The following is a 24,884-nucleotide window of genomic DNA, read 5'->3' on the forward strand; positions in this document are numbered from 1 at the left end:
ATGCTGTGACACACCGCCCCAGACCATGACGGACCCTCCACCTCCAAATCGATCCCGCTCCAGAGTACAGGCCTCTGTGTTATGCTCGTTCCTTCGACGATAAACGCGAATCCGACCATCAACCCTGGTGAGACAAAACCGCGACTCGTCAGTGAAGAGCACTTTTTGCCATTCCTGTCTGGTCCAGCGACGGTGGGTTTGTGCCCATAGGCGACGTTGTTGCAGGTGTTGTTACACATGGTCTGCCTCTGTGAGGACGATCAGCTTTCACTCATGTCTCCCTGTAGAGCTGTCTTCAGCGTCTCACAGTACGGACATTGCAATTTATTGCCCTGGCCACATCTGCAGTCCTCTTGCCTAAGGCACATTCACACAGATGAGCAGGGACCCTGGGCATCTTTCTTTTGGTGGTTTTCAGTTAGTAGAAAGGCCTCTTTAGTGTCCTAAGTTTTCATAACTGTGACCTTAATTGCCTACCGTCTGTAAGCTGTTAGTGTCTTAACCGTTCCACAGGTGGATGTTCATTAATTGTTTATGGTTCATTGAACAAGCATGGGAAACAGTGTTTAAACCCTTTACAATGAAGATCTGGGAAGTTATTTGGATTTTTACAAATTATCTTTGAAAGACAGGGTCCTGAAAAAGGGATGTTTCTTTTTTTGCTGAATTTACATTTATCCATGTTTTCTATGCTTGTGTTATCGTTCATAGCATGTTATGGTATGTGGCCCTTATCACAATCATATAAATAAACACACCATCTTTATGAAATAGTTTTATTTCCAGAACAGAAGTGTGTGTGTGTGCATCTCCAGTTTGACTGTAGGCTGTACAGAAACACAGTGATCACCTCCTCACTGACACACAGAGACAGGGAACACAGGTTGCTAGAACTAGGACAGGTATCACTGTATTACACATCACATTTCTGTGTGAAAGGCTCCCAGCATTCTGTGTTTAACCCAGGTCTGTAGAGCTGGGGTGTATATGTTCTGAACGTTGCAGATAAAAAAATAGAATGAATAAAGCTTACATGAATCCTTATTTTATCTGACAGACGATCATATCTGTTCAACACCATACATTTCTATCGTAACGTTCTGTAATGATGCACCATCCTGAACAGGGCCCTGTGCTCCTCAGTCTCTGGTGTTGTTGAAGTAGGTGACACACAATGGAGGTGATGTTCAGTTTCACTTCAACATTATTAATAATATTCACTTTATTTCTCCCAGGTTCCGTGAAGGGCGTGGTTCACAAACAACACACTACATCAAGTTGGACTTCTGTGGTTTTCAGTGCAGACTTGGTCTTTTATTTCTGGGGGAGAAAATAGGGACGACTGGGCTACACTTTTTTCCCCAGCCAACATAAAACCTTCCTACTCTCCTCCGCCCAACTCATGCTCTTTACTAAAAGGCAAACTAAGCAGGGTTCATGCCAAGTGGGAAAGCAGTGATAACTACTGAAATTAAACTAAGTTAGCCTTTGCAATAATTGCTGGGGGGGGGTGGGGGGAGATAAACACATGCACACACAGCCAGTTTCCACTGCCTGCAGTCACCAACTAACTATACAGCCAGTGACAGAGCTAAGAAAACAAACAGGGTTTCCAGCCCATCCTGTCAGGGGTGAAGGAAGGCTACACCTTGGATACGCCCCTGGTTTCACTACCAGAAACACAACCTGTTCTAACATCTACTTCTTCCCAAATCAGTTTGGTCCATTTCATAGTGAGTTTATTTAAGCCATATAGTCTAGGAGATGCTTCCTCCTTGCCCCTCTCCATGTCAATAGTCTGAGTATAGTCAGTGTGTCCACTCCCCTACATATTTATTGGGATAGTGAAGCTAAACCTTTTAATTTGGCTCTATATTCCAGCATTTTGAACTTGAGATCAAATGTTTTGAGGTGACAGTATAGAATTTCACCTTTTGAGGGTATTTTCAGAAATATCTGTTTTACCGTATAAAAATGAAAGCACTTTATGTATCTAGTCCCCCCAGTTGAAGGTGTCATAAGTATTTGGCCAAATAGAAAAATAGTGTATTCAATTTAATCAAAAGTTTAGTATTTGGCCCCATATTCCTATCACGCAATGACTACATCAAGCTTGTGACTCTACAAACTTGTTGGAAGCACTTGCAGTTTGTTTTGGTTGTGTTTTGGATTATTTTGTGCCCAGGAAGAAATTAATGGTAAATAAAGTATTGTCATTTTGGAGTCACATTTATTGTAAATAATGTTTCTGAACACATCTATATTAATGTGGATGCTACCATTATTAAAGATAATCATGGATAAATCATGAATAATGATGAGTGAGAAAGTTAGAGGCTTAAATATCATAAACCCACCCCCCCCAAAAAATGATACCCTCCTGTGAGGGTAATGGTGAGAGAGGTATGCATGATTTAGGGGTATGATCTTTGTGAATCTAACTTTCTCACGAATTCATAATTACCTGTAACCATGGTAATATCCACATTAATATAGATGTGCTCAGAAACATTTTCCATCCTTATTTACTATTTGTTTTTAAAGTCTACAATACTTCTGACACCTTCAAATGGAGGGACTAGATACATAAAGTGCATTCATTTCTAAACGGTAAAACGTGTATGAAATTACCCTCAAATAAAAGGCGACATTCTGTACTGTCGCCTCAACAAAACATTTGAACTCAAATCCAGGTGTAGAGAGCCAAATCAAAAGTTTTAGCGTCACTGTCCAAAAAAAACATGTATGTGTGTGAGAAAAAGAAAAAAACTGAGCCTAGCGAACAGTGAGAAGTATGGAATCAGAGACACATTATCTTACACAACAGCCAAACAAAGAAACTACCATCAAAAGACAAACTAAAAACGATAAAAGAGACAGTAAAAATATGAAATATGTCATTTAAAAGACTTGAGTGGGGTGAAACAAGTATCCATGATGCTTAGACATGTCTATGCAGGCTGGGTCTCCAGTGGAAATCCCTGTCCTGCTATGAAATAGGCTGGGGTATATTGCAACGTGTTCTCAGTATTAATCTGTACGTAAATCCGAGACACTTAATTTAGTGTCACAACCGGCCGTGATTGGGAGTCCCATCGGGCGGTGCACAATTGGCCCAGCATCGTCCGGGTTTGGCCGGGTAGGCTGTCAATGTAAATGAGAATTTGTTCTCAACCGACTTGCCTAGTTAAATAAAAAAAATTGTTATGTTTCATATGATGTGCACTAAAATGTGGATGTCCATCATCCATTTCTTATATGTTACAATTTGCAATTTTCAAAATGTAGAATATGTTAAGAATTCCAATTTGTTGTAGTTAACGTTAGCCAATGGTGTAAAGTACTTAAGTAAAAATACTTTGAAGTACTACTTAAGTAGTATTTTGGGGTATTTGTACTTTACTATTTATATTTTTGACAACTTTTACTTCACTACATTCCTAAAGAAAATATTGTACTTTTCACTCCATACATTTTCCTTGACAACCAAAAGTACTCGTTACATTTTGATTGCTAAGCAGGACAGGAAAATTGTCAAATTCAAGCACTTATCAAGAAAACGTGGTCATCCCTACTGCCTCTGGCCTGGCGGACTCACTAAACACAAATGCATCTTTTGTAAATAATGTCTGAGTGTTGGAGTGTGCCCCTGGCTATCTGTAAATTTAAATAACAAGAAAATGGTGCTGTCTGCTTTGCTTAATATAAGGAATTATAAATGATTTATACTTTTGATACTTAAGTATATTTAAAACCAAATAGTTTTAGACTTTTAGTCAAGTAGTATTATACAGTCCGACTCACTTTTAATTGAGTAACTTTCTATTGAGGTATCTATACTTTTACTCAAGTATGGATATTGGGTACTTTTTCCACCACTGACGTTAGCTAAGGGTGGTTAACATTAGCTAGTTTGCTAACGATATCTAGGCTAGGGGTTAGGTTTAGGGGTTAAGGTTAGGAGTTGGGTTAAAGAGTTATTAAGGGAAGAGTTAGCTAACATGCTAAGTAGTTGCTAATTACCTAAAATGCTAAAGTTGTCCGTGATGAGATTTGAACACGCTTCTTTCGTTTTTGCTTAAAATAACCTTTGGTCTTATGTAACCATACCAAACATAACATACACTATATATACACAAAAGTATGTGGACACCCCTTCAAATTAGTCGATTCGGCTATTTCAGACACACCCGTTGCTGACAGGTGTATAAAATCGAGCACACAGCCATGCAATCTCCAGAGTTTAACATTGCCAGTAGAATGGCCTTACTTAAGAGCTCAGTGACTCAACGTGACACTGTCATATGATACCACCTCTCCAACAAGTCTGTTCGTCAAATTTATGCCCTACTAGAGCTGCCCCGGTCAACTATAAGTGTTGTTATTGTGAAATGGAAACGTCTAAGAGCAACAACGGCCCAGCCGCGAAGTGGTAGGCCACAAACTTACAGAACGGGATCACCGAGTGCTGAAGCGCATAAAAATAGTCTGTCCTCGGCTGCAACACTCACTACCGAGTTCCAAACTGCTTCTGGAAGCAACGTCAGCACAAGAAATGTTCATTGGGAACTTCATGAAATGGGTTTCCATGGCCGAGCTGCCGCACACAAGCCTAAGATCACTATGCACAATGGCTGGAGTGGTGTAAAGCTCGCCGCCATTGGACTCTGGAGCAATGGAAACGCGTTCTCTGGAGTGATGAATCACGCTTCACCATCTAGCAGTCCGACGGACGAATCTGAGGTTGGCGGATGCCAGGAGAACGCTACCTGCCCCGATGCATAGTACCAACTGTAACGTTTGGTGGAGGAGGTATAATGGTCTGGGGCAGTTTATGGTTCGGTCTAGGCCCCTTAGTTCCAGTGAAGAGAAATCTTAACGCTACAGCATACAATGACATTCTAGACGATTCTGTGCTTCCAACTTTGTGGCAACAGTTTGGGTAAGACCCTTTCCTGTTTCAGCATGACAATGCCCCCGTGCACAAAGAGATCCATACAGAAATGGTTTGTCGAGATCGGTGTGGAAGAACTTCCCTGGTCTGCACAGAGCCCTGACCTCAACCACATCAAACACCTTTGGGATGAATTGAAAGGCAGACAGAGCCAGGCCTAATCACCCAACATCAGTGCCCGACCTCACGAATGCTCGTGGCTGAATGGAAGCAAGTTCCTGCAGAATATTCCAACATCTAGTGGAAAGCATGGCCAGAAGAGTGGAGACTGTTATAGCAGCAAGGGGGGTGGGGGCAACCCGATATTAAATGCCCATGATTTTGGAATGAGATGTTTGACGAGCAGGTGTCCACATACTTTTGGTCATGTAGTGTATCATACTAATTTGAGTGTCCCGGATTTACATTTACTGTGTTATGTCTAGTCCATGAAAGCAGGCTGTATATTATGGTATCAGACTTGGTTCATATGATAAATGAACCAGAAGAACAGGCCCTGTTAGCATTCTGTTGGCCAGTGTCTAACGCCCCCAACAGTCCACAACATCTCGACTTGATTGGCTAAGAGGACTCCCATCCTCACTAGTTCTAGAATGTCTGGGAACAGATCTAGAACGTTCATATCTAGACTACTGTGTTCTACACAATATACACAACCACACAGAGACTGTTGTTCTAGATCAGGGTCAAAGTCATTCCTGGGAGGGCCGAGTGTCGTCAGGTTTTTCCTTTCAATTAAGACCTAGACAACCAAGCGAGGGAAGTTACTTACCAATTACTGACCTAATTCATCAATAAAGTACAAGGGTGGAGCAAAAACCTGCAGACATTCGGCCCTCAGAGGAATGAGTTTGACACGAGTTGTAGACAGTGTTCTGTTTGAGTTGATTAGTTGCCAGCTCTGCTTCCGTGGAAGTGGTCGAGTCTCAGTCAAAGCAAATGAGATCACGCAGCTGGGGTCCGTCTGTCTGTCCATCAATCTGTATGTTCAAGTCACATGGCATTACAGTGTCACAGCACTGACTACTGGCCTAGCCCTGGCTGAAGCCTATAGCACTGCCTCTATGAGCCTCTCTGTGGGGGGCAGCCTACCCCTCCCCACTTATAAAACTAGAAAGAAATGGAGAGAATAAAACACGTCACAGGCCTCCATCCCCTCTCTCCCCCTCAGTAATAGTGTTTTCAATATGAAACAGTGGTCACACCCACGTCAGATTCTAACGTTAACATGGCTTCAGTTCAGTCCCTCTGTCCTGCTGCCTTACACATAGCAATCTGAACGATAGGAGAGAGAGGGAGGGAGAGAGAGAGAGGGAGGGAGACGGCTCTGCTAGTCACGGAGGGAGGAGTTTTCAGTGATGTCATCACGCTCACATCTTCCATCGCTACTTCAGAACCAGGTGGAGCCCCTCCCCCGTTTCATCTAGAGGGATTGAGAGCAAGAGAGGGAAAGACAAGACGTAGTGTTAGCATGGAGGCCAAACATGGGAAACAGAGACAAGAAAATAAATGTCTTGGGCCAGACACAGACTACCAACATACCTTTGAGTGTGCCAATGAGAAAGCAGCTCTCATCAGGTAAGTTATAAACCACCTGGGGAACAACATCAATTAACTTCAACATTAAATACTCAGAAAAACAAGGGATGTTACTGTTAAACATAAAATAAATATCTTAGAACTACAAGACAATGTAATCATGTGCGTGTGTGAGTTGAAGGGGGACGGGGTTATACTGATAAAGAATTAAAACGGGTAGATAACTCCACTAGCTGTGATGGGCAGTGTGTTTGGGAGTGATTTGAATGGCACACTTCCTGAATGAGTTGAAGGGGGAGGGGTTAGGGTGGGACACAGCATTGTGTAACAGAGGCAGTATGTAAATATAATGCAAACACCTGACGGACAAAGAACATCAGCTCTTCTTAGTCAAAGATAAAATTCACATACGATGTGTAGGTGTGTGTGTACCTGGTCACTCAGCAGTATGTGTGTGTGTACCTGGTCACTCAGCAGTATGTGTGTGTGTACCTGGTCACTCAGCAGTATGTGTGTGTGTACCTGGTCACTCAGCAGTATGTGTGTGTGTACCTGGTCACTCAGCAGTATGTGTGTGTGTACCTGGTCACTCAGCAGTATGTGTGTGTGTACCTGGTCACTCAGCAGTATGTGTGTGTGTACCTGGTCACTCAGCAGTATGTGTGTGTGTACCTGGTCACTCAGCAGTATGTGTGTGTGTACCTGGTCACTCAGCAGTATGTGTGTGTGTACCTGGTCACTCAGCAGTATGTGTGTGTGTACCTGGTCACTCAGCAGTATGTGTGTGTGTACCTGGTCACTCAGCAGTATGTGTGTGTGTACCTGGTCACTCAGCAGTATGTGTGTGTGTACCTGGTCACTCAGCAGTATGTGTGTGTGTACCTGGTCACTCAGCAGTATGTGTATTCCTGTGGGTCCTTGTCGGTAGACCTGGTTGATCTGTCCCAGTGGAACACTACACACACACGCCATCTTCCTGATCAACTCAGCAGCCGTCAGCTCCTCCAGGTATAGAGCATGGTACACTGCACACCCCCCCGTTAAAACACACAGACCCCCCATTAAAACACACAGACCCCCCATTAAAACACACAGACACACACACCCCATTAAAACACACACCCACACTGATGCTTCTATAAATGGACACAGAGGTGTGTACAGTATTTTCCAAATGAGTCCTCACAGAAAAAGTTGCTTTATCCATAGGTAAACAATTGTGGTGGTATAATGCCAAACTCCTATCGTAATTCTTTATGAAAAACGGAAAGCACACATGAACAAGAATATTTCTTTCAGCTTAAGTTCATTTCTTTTTCCCAGCAACATTTCTGGTCATTTCCCTTTTTGAGGGACTATATACCGCATCTTAAAAAGGGGCACTCTGTAGTTCAAACAGTAAGAAAGCAGTCAACTCGCCAGCGGACAGCTTCTAACAATGTCTACAACAGAGTGAATGGAATGGTATCAAACATGGAAGCCATGTGCTTGATGCGTTGGATACCATCCCATGGATTCTGTTCCAGCCATTACTATGAGCCCGTCCTCCCCAATTAAGGTGCCAGCGCCTGCCTGAGAGACACACCTACCATATAAGTTAGGTGAGTCACTGTGCTCTCCGTTCTCGCTGTCGCAGCGTCTCTCCAGCAGGGGGCTCTCCACGTCACACTCCTGACACACATAGATGGTCAACCTGGGACGCACCGACCTGCAAGGATACTTACACGTTATACACAGATAAACAGGAATATAAATCAGAGGTGCACACATTCACATAACCCGTCTCAACCCACTGTAGGGTGTTCACCCACTCTGCCAGGTATCAAACACTGCCCAGAGTGGGTGAAAATGCACTTGGTGATAATTTCACTTATTTATGTTTTAAAGTACATTTTCCCAAGGCAAATATGATTATTCATGTTCCAAATCACATTTCACCCACCCCTCGCTCTCCACACCCCCCTTACCACCCACACCCATCCCCTCACTCACACCTACCCCCTCACTCACACCTACCCCCTCAGCCCCTCACTCACACACCCTCACCCACCCCTCACTCACACCCAACCACCCACCCACCCCTCACTCACACACACACCCACCCCTCACTCACTCTCACACACACCCACCCCTCACTCACACCCACCCACCCCTCACTCACACCCACCCACCCCCTCCTCACTCTCACCCACCCACCCCCTCCTCACTCTAACAAACCCACCCCCTCACTCTCACACACCCACCCCTCACACCCACCCCCCGCCCTCACACACCCACCCACCCACCCCTCACAAACCCACCCCTCACTCTCACACACCCACCCCTCACTCTCACACACCCACCCCCCGCCCTCACACACCCACCCACCCCCCTCACAAACCCACCCCTCACTCTCACACACCCACCCACCCCCCTCAAACACCCAACCCCTCTCACAAACCCACCCCCCTCTCACAAACCCACCCCCTCACTCTCACCCCCCCCTCACACCCACACCCACCCACCCACCCACACCCCCTCACTCACACCCACCCCCTCACCCCCTCACACACACACACACACCCACCACACACACACCCACCCCACACACACCCACACCCACCTGGATCTGAGTGTGTAGAAGAGCCTGATTCCATCAGCAGCTCCACAGATCTGAACCAGGTCATCCCGGGTCAACTTCATTAAGTCACAACCTACACATCAAATCACATTTTATTTGTCACATGCGCCAAATACAACATGTGTAGACCTCACTGTGAAATGCTTACTTACAAGCCCTTGACAGTGCAGTTTTAAGAAAATACCACCCAAAGTAAGAGATAAGAATATCGAATAATGATGGTGTTGGAGTCGTGCAGTCATGGGTGAACAGGGAGTACAGGAGGGGACTGAGCACACACCCCTGAGGGGCCCCCGTGTTGAGGATCCACATGGCGGATGGGTTGTTACCTACCCTTACCACCTGGGGGCGGCCCGTCAGGAAGTCCAGGATCCAGTTGGAGGGAGGTGTTTAGTCCCAGGGTCCTTAGCTTAGTGATGAGCTTTGAGGGCACTATGGTGTTGAACACGGAGCTGTAGTCAATGAATAGCATTCTCATATAGGTGTTCCTTTTGTCCAAGTGGGAAAGGGCAGTGTGGAGTGCAATAGAGATTGCGTCATCTGTGGATCTGTTGGGGCGGCATGGAAATTGGAGTGGGTCTAGCGTTTCTGGGATAATGATGTGAGCCATGACCAGCCTTTCAAAGCACTTCATGGCTACAGATGTGAGTGCTATGGGTTGGTAGTCATTTAGGGAAGATAGCTGGGTGTTCTTGGGCACAGGGACTATGGTGGTCTGCTTGAAACATGTTGGTATTACAGACTCGAACAGGGAGAGGTTAAAAATGATAGTGAAACACTTGCCAGTTGGTCAGCGCATGCTAGGAGTACACATCCTGGTAATCAGTCTGACCCTGTGGCCTTGTGAATGTTGACCTGTTTAAAAGTCTTACTCACGTCGGCTGCGGAGAGCGTGATCACACAGTCGTCCGGAACAGCTGATGTTCTCATTGCATGTTTCAGTGTTACTTGCCTTGAAGCAAGCATAGAAGTGATTTAGCTCGTCTGGTAGGATCGTGTCACTGGGCAGCTCTCGGCTGTGCTTCCCTTTGTAGTCTGCAATAGTTTGCAGGCCCTGCCACATCCGACGAGCGTCGGAGCCGGTGTAGTACGATTCTATCTTAGTCCTGTATTGATGCTTTGCCTGTTTGATGGTTCATTGGAGGGCATAGCGGGATTTCTTATAAGCTGCCGGGTTAGAGTCCCGCTCCTTGAAAGTGGCAGCTCTACCCTTTAGCTCAGTACAGATGTTGCCTGTAATCAATGGATCCTGGTTGGGGGGTGTACGTACTGTCACTGTGGGGACGACGTCATCGATGTACATATTGATGAAGCCAGTGACTGATGTGGTGTACTCCTCAATGCCATCAGAAGAATCCCGGAACATATTCCAGTCTGTGCTAGCAAAACAGTCCTGTAGTTTAGCACCTGCTTCATCTAACCACATTTTTATAGACCGAGTCACTGGTGCTTCCTGCTTTAATTTTTGCTGGTAAGCAGGAATCAGGAGGATAGAGTTATGGTCAGATTTGCCGAATGGAGGGTGAGGGAGAGCTTTGTGCGTGTCTCTGTGTGGAGTAAAGGTGGTCTAGAGTTTTCTCCCTCTGGTTGCACATTTAACATGCTGATAGAAATGAGGTAAAACTGATTTAAGTTTCCCTGCAATAAAGTCCCCGGCCACTAGGAGCGCCGCCTCTGGATGACATTACAACAGGTTCCCTTTAATAACTCCTACAATATAACCTACACAATGCGAAGTGTGTGTGTGTACCTGAGAAGTGGGAGAAGAGTCGTGCATATGTGTTGAAGCGGTTCTTGACAAGCCACTTCTGAGCCTCCTTGATGGTAGCCGTAGGACTGAGCTGCTGGAGAGAGGGATATAAAGAGAAGAGGGTGTGTTGGGGGGGGATAACAATGAATCTCAACATAAATACAACCTAAACTGAAGGCGTTTGTTAAATGGGAAGTTTTTACAGGATTTGAGACACGTCCGTGTGGTGTATACTAACCTCTGTGACGACTTGGCTAACAGGGTCTGTCTGGTGATTGGGCGACGAGGGGCCACTGGAATACAACAGTCACAGTCAGCATTATCTCACTATGTCCACACAGAATTTTCTCAGTCACACACAGGCCTACCTGTCAGGTACAGAGGAGGCAGTGTATGTGGAGAGCGGTGTGGAGGAGAAAGAGGGGCCAGCTGTCTGGGGAGAGCTGATGTAGGCATCAGGCCACGGAGAACACTGACCAGAGAGGAGAGAGAGACAACACACTGCGATAATACTACTGAGCATTACCGTCACCAATTACCAAGCATCAAACCACTCCACATATTATATTCACTTCCTTGACAGGATGATGTTTATATAATATATAGTGCCTTCAGAAAGTGACTTGACTTTTCCCACATTTTGTTATATTACAGTCAATTTAAAACGGATCACACTGAGATGTATCACTGGCCTACACACAATACCCCATAATGTCAAAGTGGAATGATGTTTTTTTTTAAATACATTTTTTTTAAAGCTGAAATGTCATGAGTCAATAAGTATTCAACACCTTTGTTATGGCAAGCCTAAATAAGTTCAGGAGTAAAAGTTTGTTTAACAAGTCACAATGTGTAGAATAGTGTTTAACATGTCTACCTCATCTCTGTACCCCACACATACAATTATCTGTAAGGTCCCCCAGTCGAGCAGTGAATTTCAAACACAGATTCAACCACAAAGACCAGGGAGGTTTTCCAATGCCTCGCAAAGGCCACCTAATGGTAGATGGGAAAAAATAAACAGACATTGAATATCCCTTTGAGTATGGTGAAGTTATTAATTACACTTTGGATGATGTATCAATACACCCAGTCACTACAAAGATACAGGCTTCCTTCCTAACTCAGTTGACAGAGAAGAAGGAAACCACTTGGGGATTTCACCATGTGGCCAATGGTGACTTTAAAACAGAGTGTAATGGCTGTGATAGGAGAAAACTGAGGATGGATCAACAACATTGTCATTTAGGATAGTATTGTGGAGTAACTACAAAGTGAAAAGAAGGAAGCCTGTACAGAATAAAATATTCCAAAGCATGCATCCTGTTTGCAATAAGGCATTAAAGTAAAACTTAAAAAAATGTGGCAAAGAAATTAACTTAATGTCCTGAATACAAAGTGTTATTTTTGGGGCAAATCCATCACAACACGTCACCGAGTACCAATCGTCATATTTTCAAGCATGGAGGTGGCTGCATCAGGTTATGGGTATGCTTGGCAAGGACTAGGGAGTTTTTTTTGTTGATAAAAAGAAATGGAATAGAGCTAAACGCAGGCAAAATCCTAGAGAAAAACCTGGTTCAGCCTGCTTTCCAACAGACACTGGGAGACAAATTCATCTTTCAGTAGGACAACAACCTAAAACACAAGGCCATATATACACTGGAGTTGCTTACCAAGACAACATTGAATGTTCCCGAGTGCCCTAGTTACAGTTAACTTAAATCAGCTTGAAAATCCATCGCAAGACTTGAAAATGGCTGTCTAATAATGATCAACAACACATTTGACAGAGCTTGAAGAATGTTTTAAAGAATAAATGTGAAAATATTGTAGAGTCCAGGTGTGCAAAGCTCTGAGACTTACCTAGAGACTCACAGTTGTAAACGCTGCCAAATGTGATTATAACATGTATTGACTCAGGGGTGTGAATACTTTGGTAAATTAGATATTTTTGAATTTAATTAGATATTTTTTAATAAAAAACATGTTTTTGTTTTGTCATTATGCGATAGTGTGTAGATTTTGAATTCAGGCTGTACCAACAAAATGTGGAATAAGTCAGGGACAGGATATACAGTGCATTTGGAAAGTTTTCAGACCCCTTGACTTTTGAAATTTTGTTACGTTACAGCCTTATTCTAAAATTGATTAAATAGTTTTCCCCCTCAATCTACACACAATACCCCATTATGACAAAGCAAAAACAGGTTTATAGAAATGTTTGCACGTTTAAATATAAAAAAATGAAGGAAATATCACATTTACATAAGATCAGACCTTTTACTCAGTACTTTGTTAAAACACCTTTGTCAACGATTACAGCCTCGAGTCTTCTTGGGTATGACGCTACAAGCTTGGCACACCTGTATTTGGGAAGTTTCTCCCATTCTTTTCTGCAGATCCTCTCAAGCTCTGTCAGGTTGGATGGGGAGCGTCGCTGCACTGATCATTTCAGGTCTCTCCAGAGATGTTCGATCGGGCTCAAGTCCGGACTCCGGCTGGGCCACTCAAGGACATTCAGAGACTTGTACCGAAGCCAGTCCTGCGTTGTCTTGGCTGTGTGCTTAGTGTCGTTGTCCAGTTGAAAGGTGAACCTTCGCCCCAGTCTGAGGTCCTGAGGGCTCTGGAGCAGGTTTTCATCAAGGATCTCTCTGTACTTTGCTCCGTTCATCTTTCCCTCGATCCTGACTAGTCTCCCAGTCCCTGCCGCTGAAAAACAGCCCCACAGCATGATGCTGCCACCACCATGCTTCACCGTAGGGAGGGTACCAAGTTTCCTCCAGACGTAACTCTTGGCATTCAGGTCGAAGAGTTCAATCTTGGTTTTATCAGACCAGAGAATCTTGTTTCTCGTGGTCAGAGTCTTTTAGGTGCCTTTAGGCAAACTCCAAGTGTGACTTTTACTGAGAAGTGGCTTCTAGCCACTACCATAAAGGCCTGAAAAAGGTGGAGTTCTGCAGAGATCGTTATCCTTCTGGAAGGTTCTCCCATCTCCACAGAGGAACTCTGTCAGAGTGACCATCGGGTTCTTGGACACCTCCCTGACCAAGGCCCTTCTCCCCCAATTGCAGTTTGGCCGGGCAGCCAGCTCAAGGAAGAGTCTTGGTGGTTCCAAACTTCTGTCATTTAAGAATGATGGAGGCCACTGAGCTCTTAGGGATCTTCAATGCTGCAGAAATGTTTTGGTACCCTTCCCCAGATCTGTGCCTCGAAATAATCCTGTCTCAGTGGTCTATGGACAATTCCTTCGACCTCATGGCTTGGTTTTTGCTCTGACAAGCAGTTTTAATTTTTTTTTAAAAATACATTTGCAAACATTTCTAAAAAACAGTTTTTGCTTTGTCATTATGGGGTATTGCGTGTAGATTAAGGTGGCGGAAAAAAACAATTGAATCAATTTTAGACTAAGGCTGTAACGTAACAAAATGTGGGAAAATGGAGGGAGTCTGAATACTTTCCGAATTGACTGTATAATATATAGGACACTTACAGTGCCTCTCTTGGCCAGCGAGTCCCCACAGTCAGCCGGCAGTGTCCGCTTGCTGGACTTCTTCAGCTCGTAGTCTCCTGCCTCCTCTATGATGGGCTCCAGCCTCATCTACACAAACACACACACTCACAATCTGACTGCAAACAAAACATATATAAAACTTACCTCCCAATACCTGTAAGTGACACTTCCAATACATGCACTCTGTTTAAGTGCCTTCTAGTTTTCCAGTCCTAATTAAATGCCATTCAAACGAACCTCTGATAGTATGGTTGTGTCGTAGGAAGGCTGGTACTTCTCCTTTTCCTGAGACGTTCGTTTCTCCATCTTCTCTCTGTCAGTCTTCTGTTTCCTGTCTGCCCCCTTTGGCTGGGGGGAGGAGAGAGAGAGAGAGCGAGCGAGCGGAAATGCAGAATGTTAAATCAGGTGCAGGCTTGTCATTTGACTTAGTATGTAAAAGTGTGTAAGTGTGATTGACTGTTCAGAGAATGTGTGCGTGTGTTTTAATAAACTAGGCAAGTCAATTAAGAACAAACAGCCTACAAACAAGTGGGTTAACTGCCTTGTTCAGGGGCAGAAAGACAGATTTTTTACCTTGTCAGCTCAGGGATTCGATCTAGCAACCTTTCGGTTACTGGCCCAACGCTCTAACCACTAGGCTACCTGCCACCCTGTGTGTGTGTACCTTGAAGACTTTGATTTGGCAGGAGGCAGAGTGGAGGTGTTCAGTGTACTCTCCGTTGTCTCCCTGTCTGAAAGTGTCGATCTGGATCCTGAAGGGAACTCCCTTCTCTCCTCCATGCTTCCTAGGGGTGAACTCTGTACTGATGCAGTGAACCTACACACACAAAGATGGAGAGAAAAGAGAGAGGAGAGTCTGAGTCAATGTGACTACAGGGGAGTGTGTGTGTGTGTGTGTGTGTGTGTGTGTGTGTGGATTGGTGTGTTACCTGCACAAACACGGAGGCTCTCTTGTTGAGGTCCCAGAGGAATTCGGCAGCGTTGAGCTGAGCGGGGTTGGCCTTCGCCTCCACAATACCCACTGACAGGGGGATGTCTACACACACACTACAAATTAGTATTACATATAGAAGGAAAAACAAACACCCTTAAGGCAGCACATGTACTGACTGCTACACACACACTTAAGTGTTCTTACCGATATCTAGGAGACGGTCTCCAGGGCGATTCCATTTCCACCCCTCCAGTTGCTGGTGCTCTGTGTACTGGAGTCTTCTGTCATGAAACACCACCCTAACGATGCTCTACACACACACACACAGAGTCATGAAACACCACCCTAACGATGCTCTACACACACACACAGAGTCATGAAACACCACCCTAACGATGCTCTACACACACACACAGAGTCATGAAACACCACCCTAACGATGCTCTACACACACACACACACAGAGTCATGAAACACCACCCTAACGATGCTCTACACACACACACAGTTATGAAACACCACCCTAACGATGCTCTACACACACACACAGTTATGAAACACCACCCTAACGATGCTCTACACACACACAGTTATGAAACACCACCCTAACGATGCTCTACACACACACAGTTATGAAACACCACCCTAACGATGCTCTACACACACACAGTCATGAAACACCACCCTAACGATGCTCTACACACACACAGTCATGAAACACCACCCTAACGATGCTCTACACACACAGTCATGAAACACCACCCTAACGATGCTCTACACACACACAGTCATGAAACACCACCCTAACGATGCTCTACACACACACAGTCATGAAACACCACCCTAACGATGCTCTACACACACACAGTTATGAAACACCACCCTAACGATGCTCTACACACACACAGTCATGAAACACCACCCTAACGATGCTCTACACACACACAGTTATGAAACACCACCCTAACGATGCTCTACACACACACAGTTATGAAACACCACCCTAACGATGCTCTACACACACACACAGTTATGAAACACCACCCTAACGATGCTCTACACACACACAGTCATGAAACACCACCCTAACGATGCTCTACACACACACAGTCATGAAACACCACCCTAACGATGCTCTACACACACACACACACAGTTATGAAACACCACCCTAACGATGCTCTACACACACACAGTTATGAAACACCACCCTAACGATGCTCTACACACACACAGTTATGAAACACCACCCTAACGATGCTCTACACACACACAGTTATGAAACACCACCCTAACGATGCTCTACACACACACAGTTATGAAACACCACCCTAACGATGCTCTACACACACACAGTTATGAAACACCACCCTAACGATGCTCTACACACACACAGTTATGAAACACCACCCTAACGATGCTCTACACACACACAGTTATGAAACACCACCCTAACGATGCTCTACACACACACAGTTATGAAACACCACCCTAACGATGCTCTACACACACACAGTTATGAAACACCACCCTAACGATGCTCTACACACACACAGTTATGAAACACCACCCTAACGATGCTCTACACACACACAGTTATGAAACACCACCCTAACGATGCTCTACACACACACAGTTATGAAACACCACCCTAACGATGCTCTACACACACACAGTTATGAAACACCACCCTAACGATGCTCTACACACACACAGTTATGAAACACCACCCTAACGATGCTCTACACACACACAGTTATGAAACACCACCCTAACGATGCTCTACACACACACAGTTATGAAACACCACCCTAACGATGCTCTACACACACACAGTCATGAAACACCACCCTAACGATGCTCTACACACACACAGTTATGAAACACCACCCTAACGATGCTCTACACACACACAGTCATGAAACACCACCCTAACGATGCTCTACACACACACAGTTATGAAACACCACCCGCACAACGACCGCAACAATCATAACACAACTACAAAGAAACCACGCACACAGGAAGCTGCATTCTTAACATTTCTGACCTTGACACTCTTGTTGTTAATCTCTGGTAACTCTGCCAGCTTTCGGTTGTCCAGCATACGGATCTCATAAGACTGGCCTGAGACACAGAGGGGGTTAAGATGAGGTTTGAGTGATTGTGTATCTCTGCTGTTTGAAAACAGACAACATCCATTCTTGCTATTGGTGGAGAGCTATTAAGCATTACCGTGTGAGTGTGGGTTTGTGTACAGCATAGTTAAGGTAGTTTCCCATGACAGGAGTGTGGGAGTAAGTCACCTTGGTTCAGGTAGGTGAGCGTCTCATCGTGTAGTTTGACAGCAGGGGAGGTGGCAGCACAGAGAACGTACTGGAAGGGAGGGTTGAGACTGCTGCTCTCACAGTCTGAAGGAAGACTGGAGTCCTCCTGTTTAAAGATTGGCAGGGCCAGCACATCACTGGAGAGACAAAGAGAGATGGTGGGAGAGAGAACAGTTAGGGTAAGTAAGACTAAGTAGCCCTGTTGAAACAGTAACAGTTGGAAGTGTCCCACTGGAAAATACTTTTCTGTTTTACAACACACGAGCCAGTCTGACAACCTGCACACAGACACTTGGCACCAGCTCCAGACAGACAGCCTGTCCCCAGCTCACCCTAACAGATCCTAGCGCTAGGCAGAAGTGTGTGTGTGCCCGGGTAACCAAAGTCTCTCCTATATGCCAAGAAATGTGTTCATGGTCCCTGGAACAGCTCAGGTTAATTAAGTTCACTTTGAAAATGTCGGGGGAGTTGGCAGTCTGAATTTAAAGTCCACATAATGCTCTAAGGACAAGTCAAGCTGTAGAAGACCTTTAGTTTTTACTTCAAGGTAATCATCTGACAAGATTGGATAGATGAACATTTTTCACTAAATAGCTTCCATCAATCCAGTGATGTCAGATCAGTGAAAGAAAATAGGCAATGAAGGGAGAGGAAGGACTCGTTGAACTACTGGAACGGCCCATAGTGTGAAATAGTCTGCTAGACTGGTAAATCTTCAAATAAAAAGATGATTCCAAATGAAAACACAAGTCCACCGCCCTGTCATGGTTTAAACAACCATGTGGGTGCACTTGTCATCCCGCAAGGTCCCATATTTAATGTTACATGTTTGTCATTTAGCAGACACTCTTATCCAGTGCAACTTACTGGATCCCTACGGGAATCAAACCCACAACTCTGGGGTTACAAGTACCATACGCAACCAACTGAGCTACAAGTAGGAATTTCATGTGTCCCAACTTTTCTTTCTACAAAAAAAGGTCCTATTGTCAGTAAGGCACCAATTAATTAAGGTTACAAGAGTGTAGACCCAATGACAATCGGCAAATGTCATTACAGTTGTGATTTGTAACAGATGATTTGTTCCATTAATCAAATGGCGCATGTGCACAGTTTGGATGCTGGAATTATTGGAGTGGACGAACATGCGCAGGTAGGCCATTTTTTAAAGAGATTTGTTTGACAATAAGATGAAAACATCATGAATGGCTGTGTTCATGCCAAATAAAAAAAAAAGGTAGGATTTTTTTAAACCGGTAAACGACATGTCTTTACTGTTTATTGCATACGCAAGCACGTCCACACAAACAAGGTCCCACATTAAATATAGAGACCCCCTGAATGTCATAGTATAATTCACTCTGGAACAGACCCCTCTCATAAACAACTACTGCAGACAGTGTACTGTATTCTCCCTGTCCCACCCTAACCCAACCCCGATGCCTCCTGCATGGCATGCCAGTTGCAGAGCCGCTTCCCCACTCAGCATTGCTGCCAAGGAAACTGCATCTGCTTCCTGACATGAGGAGCCGGCTCCACTGACAAACAGACATTCTGTTCCTACTGAGCGCCACAGCTGCTCTCTAAACATGTGAGACACACACACAGGGAGGATCCTGATAAAGACAACTCTTTCCCACAGAAACTCAACCTACTTCACAAAAACATCTGTGGGGAAAACACACATGCACACATAGGGCTGTTGCGGTGACTGAGGGTGGTGTTTCATAACTGTGTGTGTGTGTCTTTTTCTGACTGTTCCATAGTGGATGATCTGACTGGTACAGTTACAAACTCCCCTGAGCATCTCAGCTCATTGCTGCAATAGCAACCCCAGTTACACCATGTTGTCATCACTCCAAGACGTGCCACAGCCACCCAGAGAGAGGTGGTGGGGGAGAGCTTATCCCCACTCCCTCCCTGTGCTTAGGGTTTATGTTCCCCACATTCTGCTGCTGTCCACTCTACACCCCCCCTCCCTCTTTGTGTCTAGTAGGGTATTTAAGCCCTCTGTCCTCCATGGCAACCTGCTGTGACGGCCCCCTCCATCCCAACACACTCCAAAACAAAGACCAACACGCACATACCACACAGAGGGGATGGGATACAACACAGACAAAATGTCATTCCTCCATATTGGGTGAATCCCAGGGTTTAGGAGACTGAGTGGGAACAGTTTGAAGCTTCCATCCCATGTCCAGACACACTGATATATCTATATTGTATACCAAACGGTCTCTCTAACCTCATACTGTATGCGCCAGCCCCCAGCTCCTGCCCGATGCCCGACAGACTGGCATCGAAGTCGTGTACCAGCCCTGACTCGATGGTGGCATGGTCCATCTTCAGCACCCAGGCCATGGCCCCCAGCTCCTTCTCCTCCGCCTCTAGCCGAAGGGCCGCCAGATTGCCTCCGGGGAAGGGACCGCAACTAGCGGGAGAATAAACCGCTGCTGGTGGACTAGAGAAGATTTAAGAGAAAGTTAACCAAGGTAGCTAGTTAGATAGTTGTGTTTACTACTACTGATTAACTGCTAGCTACTGGTGGTTGGCTACGAAGATGGCTCGTTAGCTGCTGTTAGATAACTACTGTAGCTAGCTAACTGAAGAGCGAATAACAGTGTATTGATAGCGCTCCACTAGCCGGGTGATATATCGCCATAATTGGTTACAATATGGCTGGCAAGTGAAAGTAGAAATCTGGACTGATGTGAAGACAACAAACACACTAATTAGCTAGGTAAAGTTAACAGACAATCGTTAGTTAGCTAGTTAACAGAATCCACAACCATTACGTTGCGTTGATTACCAGCAGCATGCTAAATAACCGTTTGCTAGCGAAACCCTGCACCACTAACGCTAGCTACCTAGCTACCACTAGTTAGCTCACTTGCGGTCCTCGAAAGTCAATTTCGCCGGCGACATGGCACACCGTAACATCCCAAGCCCAGCCATAGCTAGCCACCTAGCTAGCTAGCACCATTACGTAATTGCAGGGGGATGTTGTTGACAGTCCACACACCGCATTCACACGTAATGTCCGTCTGAATTAACTAGATAGCATTAACAGGCTAGTAGCATTAGCAAACTTCACTTGCTTTTGATTCACGGATGTTTGGAATCCTCCTATGCGAAGGTCGCAGCCAGCGCTTCCTGTGCCCTCCGAAACCTCTCTCCTTTTTTCATCGCGGACTTGTGTGACCAGGGCTACAGTTCCCGGTCGGTTAAATAAGAGTCTTTAAACATCAGAAGAGTGGCAGTTGTCACAAAAGCAGCCAGCATAAACATGGCTTCTCAACAGACTATGCCCTCACAAAACCCCAAAAAACTTCCAGCCGCAGTAGATGCCACAGAGTCTCTGGGCCAATCAGAGAGCCGCTCTGGTGCCAAGCGCACCCAGCTCAGCCAATGGGCTCCCTCGGAGCTTTCGTCAACCCATCGACGTTATAACACCGACGTGACCAGTTCATAGCAGGCACAGGCAACCCATCACATACATTGACATAATCATAATACACAAATGCATAATTCAACCGAGACATCATAAATCAGTGAAAATAGTCAGCTACTACAGGCTAACATGTTCACACCCTGCTCCCAGAAAACAGTGTGTTCCTATTATAGAAAAGACAGGAATCGATAGATGCGGTGTTGGACCAAGGCCAACAGAAGTGAATTCAGATGTATTTAGTGGGAATGATTGTAGTGAGAGATATTTGGGATGGGGACAGAGAGGCTCTTTAGGACACACATGTTAACCCCTAACCCTGTGTCTGGATTTCATGCTGTAAGAGGTCAGTGTGCATTTATAAAGAACAGATCAGTCATGAATCTTCACTCCTGCAATAGCAGGACTACCAACCCTTATCTTGAGTTAAGAATCAGATGTCACATATTAACCTGTGAATATAGAAACTGCTATGAACTTTAGTCACCAACATAGTGTTATTCCAATATCCCATGCCTCACAAACAGTGCATTCGTAAAGTATTCAGACCCATTAACTTTTTCCACATTTTGTTAGACTTATTCTAAAATGGATTAAATTAGTCCCCCCCCCCCCCCAATACCCCATAATGACAAAGCAAAAACAGAAATATAACATTCACAAAAGTATTCAGACCCTTTACTCAGTACTTTGTTGAAGCACCTTTGGCAGCGAGTACAGCCTCTATCTAGTCTTCTTGGGTATGACGCTACAAGCTTGGCACACCTGTATTTGGGGAGATTCTCCCATTCTTCTCTGCAGATCCTCTCAAGCTCTGTCAGGTTGGATGGGGAGCGTCGCTGCACAGTTATTTTCAGGTCTCTCCAGAGATGTTTGATTGGGTTCACGTCCGGGCTCTGGCTGGGCCACTCCAGGACATTCAGAGACTTGTCCCGAAGCCACTCCTGCGTTGTCTTGGCTGTGTGCTTAGGGTTGTTGTCCTGTTGGAAGGTGAACCTTCACCTCAGTCTGAGGTCCTGAGCACTCTGGAGCAGGTTTTCATCAAGGATCTCTCTGTACTTTGCTCCGTTCATCTTTCCCTCGATCCTGACTAGTCTCCCAGTCCCTGCCGCTGAAAAACATCCCTACAGCATGATGTGGCCACCACCATGCTTCACCATAGGGATGGTGCTAGGTTTCCTCCAGACGTGACGCTTCGCATTCAGGCCAAAGAGTTCAACCTTGGTTTCATCAAACCAGAGAATCTTGTTTCTCAGGGTCAGAGTCCTTTAGGTGCCTTTTGGCAAACTCCAAGTGGGAAGTCATGTGACTTTTACTGAGGAGTGGCTTCTGTCTGGCCACTACCATAAAGGCCTGATTGGTGCAGTGCTGCAGAGATGGTTGTCCTTCTGGAAGGTTCTCCCATCTCCACAGAGGAACTCTGGAGCTCTGTCAGAGTGACCATCGGGTTCTTGGTCACCTCCCTGACCAAGGCCCTTCTCCCCAGATTGCTCCATTTGGCCGGGCGGCCAGCTCTAGGAAGAGTCTTGGTGGTTCCAAACTTCTTCCATTTAAGAATGATGGAGGCCACTGTGTTCTTGGGAACCTTCAATGCTGCAGACATTTTTTGGCACCCTTCCCCAGATCTGTGCCTCGACATAATCCCGTCTCAGTGCTCTACCTGCTTCCTTTGACCTCATGGCTTGGTTTTTGCTCTGACATGCACTGTGAACTGTGGGACCTTATATCGACAGGTGTGTGCCTTTCCAAATCATGTCCAATCAATTGAATTTACCACAGGTGGACTCCACTCAAGTTGTAGAAACATCTCAAGGATGATCAATGGAAACAGGATGCACCCAAGCTCAATTTCGAGTCTCATAGCAAAGGGTCTGAATACTTATGCAAATAAACATTTCTAAAAAACATTTTTCGCTTTGTCATTATGGGGTATTGTGTGTAGATTAAATGAAATGTTTTCCTCATCAATCAATTCTAGAACAAGGCTGTAACGTAATAAAACGTGGAAAAAGTGAAGTGGTCTGAATACTTTCCATTCTGCACTGTATGATCATTGTACTGGATCAAAATAAACAAGAGAATTCAATTAAGTTTGAGAGGAAATGTGAAATGCCATACATTTGGGCCAGATTCACAAAGGGACAACCCAAACTGTTCTCTACTGGCTTAGATATTTTCTTCACATTGTCCTTTCCAGGACAGTTCCAGTAACAACTACAACTACTACAACAGCCTAGTACTGAAGTTACCTCTCCCAACCACACATTCAGAGCCTAATACGAGGTTATAGTTCAGCTTTCATGTTGACCATCTATTCTGCAGCTTTCACATTTAGACACATTCACACACACTGTCTAGCAGAAGTATCTTCCTTGTGTTGTCCTCTGGTAAATAATTACCAGTTGATTCCAGTCAGTGCGCAAGGGACAGGACTTGGTTTAATTGTAGAACACGTGTGTGTGTGTTAGCAGAACAGTTGTCCCTCACAGTAACTGAGTCAGAAACAAAGCTTATTATGGTCTGTACAAGTTTTCTTTATTTTTCATTTTATTGTAAGCACAGCTTTGTAAATGCACTGAGGGAAACACAGTGAAGACTAGAATGTCACAAGAAGAGGGAGAGAATGACAACAAGAGGAAGCAGAAGAGAGGAAAGGAAAAAGAAGAGAAGGAGGGGGCGAAAGGTGACTCGACAGTTTCTGATCAGTAAATAATACATGTCTCCCCGGTGGGAAAACGAACGTGAGAGAGACTACGGAACGCGCAACAGAAAATAAAACAGATCAGGACGCAGAGCGCACACGTCCTTCAGGGACTCTCCTAAATGACGTCGTTATCGGATATTATTCCATTTTTTATAATATCATGTATAGTTACATATCCACTAGGTAATAATAATAATATTAATAATAATAAGCCATGTCTGGTCATAGTTTGATGTCTATAAGCCTCTCCCCCTCTTTCTGTCTGAAATGAGCTCATCCAAGACATGGCGGGGAGCAGTGGAAGGTACCATGGACTTCTCTGAAAGGGGTGGACATCATTAACTTTAATTTCACCCCCTCCCTTCTACTGTGACAGTTAATAGGCTCCGGATAAAAAGATCTTGTTAAAATCATCGTCATGCATAGCCAAGCACATTATGCCTCCTATACCTCACACTCACTGCCTACGTAGCTGCTAAGAGCAGTTATGATCTACTGTGACCCGCTTATGAGCATTAGTGCTGTGCAGGGGTGGTCGTACCATGTTCCCACTGCTACAGGGTGGAACTAGCACCATTCCACGGACAGAGAATGCTTTGAGACGAAATGGCACCCTACTCCCTATAGTTTGACCAGAGCCGTATGTGGTGGCACCATGTAGCTCTGGCCAAAAGTAGTCCACTACATAGGGAATAGGGTGCCATTTCAGATTTGCCTTCAGTTTCAGGGGCTAAAACCCACCCAACCACTATGACGGACAGGCTGACTGACCACAGATATACACCCCCCTCCTCTCACACACATACATGCTCCTCTACCTGCTTCACTCCCTCTATCTATTTGTCCTGCCTGGGGTGTGGCTACATCATGCTGCTGTTCCGGCCCCTCCCCTATTCTACTAAAACCAGGAAGTTAAACCAAAGTTGAAACCGTTAGCGTTGAGGCTTCAGAGTGAGTTCGGGATCAGAGGGCGAGGTGTGTCGACGTCAGGGGTAAATCTCAGAGAGAAAGTTGGATCTTCAACGTCAGTGAGGGGAACTACAACACTCCTCTCCTCCCAGAGTGCATTGCAGAGTTCCCTGCAGTAGGCGACT

The 24,884-nt window shown here is 45.1% G+C and overlaps 2 protein-coding genes across 52 annotated transcripts in view; both read right to left on the reverse strand.

Moving 5' to 3' along the window:
* Nucleotides 1–5,674: 5,674 nt before the first annotated feature.
* Nucleotides 5,675–20,996, reverse strand: ubp1 (upstream binding protein 1). Of its 3 annotated transcripts, none has more exons than XM_014178088.2 (17): nt 20,737–20,996; nt 19,884–20,099; nt 17,618–17,775; nt 17,362–17,438; nt 15,516–15,621; nt 15,307–15,413; nt 15,042–15,194; nt 14,615–14,725; nt 14,357–14,464; nt 11,232–11,335; nt 11,102–11,156; nt 10,864–10,957; nt 9,096–9,186; nt 8,083–8,201; nt 7,376–7,518; nt 6,497–6,548; nt 5,675–6,377 (listed from the first exon to the last, which is right to left on the reverse strand). In XM_014178088.2, the coding sequence occupies exons 2-17, from the start codon at nt 19,997–19,999 to the stop codon at nt 6,340–6,342; spliced, it is 1,632 nt and encodes a 543-aa protein (XP_014033563.1). In that variant the 5' UTR covers nt 20,000–20,099; nt 20,737–20,996; the 3' UTR covers nt 5,675–6,339. The 3 variants fall into 3 exon arrangements, with proteins under 3 accessions (XP_014033563.1, XP_014033562.1, XP_014033561.1); XM_014178087.2 differs by having other exon boundaries at nt 10,864–10,954; nt 20,529–20,978; XM_014178086.2 differs by having other exon boundaries at nt 20,529–20,976.
* A 2,600-nt stretch (nt 20,997–23,596) lies between these two features.
* Nucleotides 23,597–24,884, reverse strand: part of clasp2 (cytoplasmic linker associated protein 2) — a 92,482-nt gene continuing 91,194 nt past the window's right edge. For all 49 annotated transcript variants that reach the window (XM_045709372.1, XM_045709409.1, XM_045709404.1 and 46 more), the window contains one exon: nt 23,597–24,884. This exon is cut by the window's right edge and continues 338 nt beyond it. The gene's annotated coding sequence lies outside the window, so the exon portion shown is untranslated.

The sequence above is a fragment of the Salmo salar genome, chromosome ssa27 (assembly GCF_905237065.1).
Source record: "Salmo salar chromosome ssa27, Ssal_v3.1, whole genome shotgun sequence".
Lineage (NCBI taxonomy): Eukaryota > Metazoa > Chordata > Actinopteri > Salmoniformes > Salmonidae > Salmo > Salmo salar.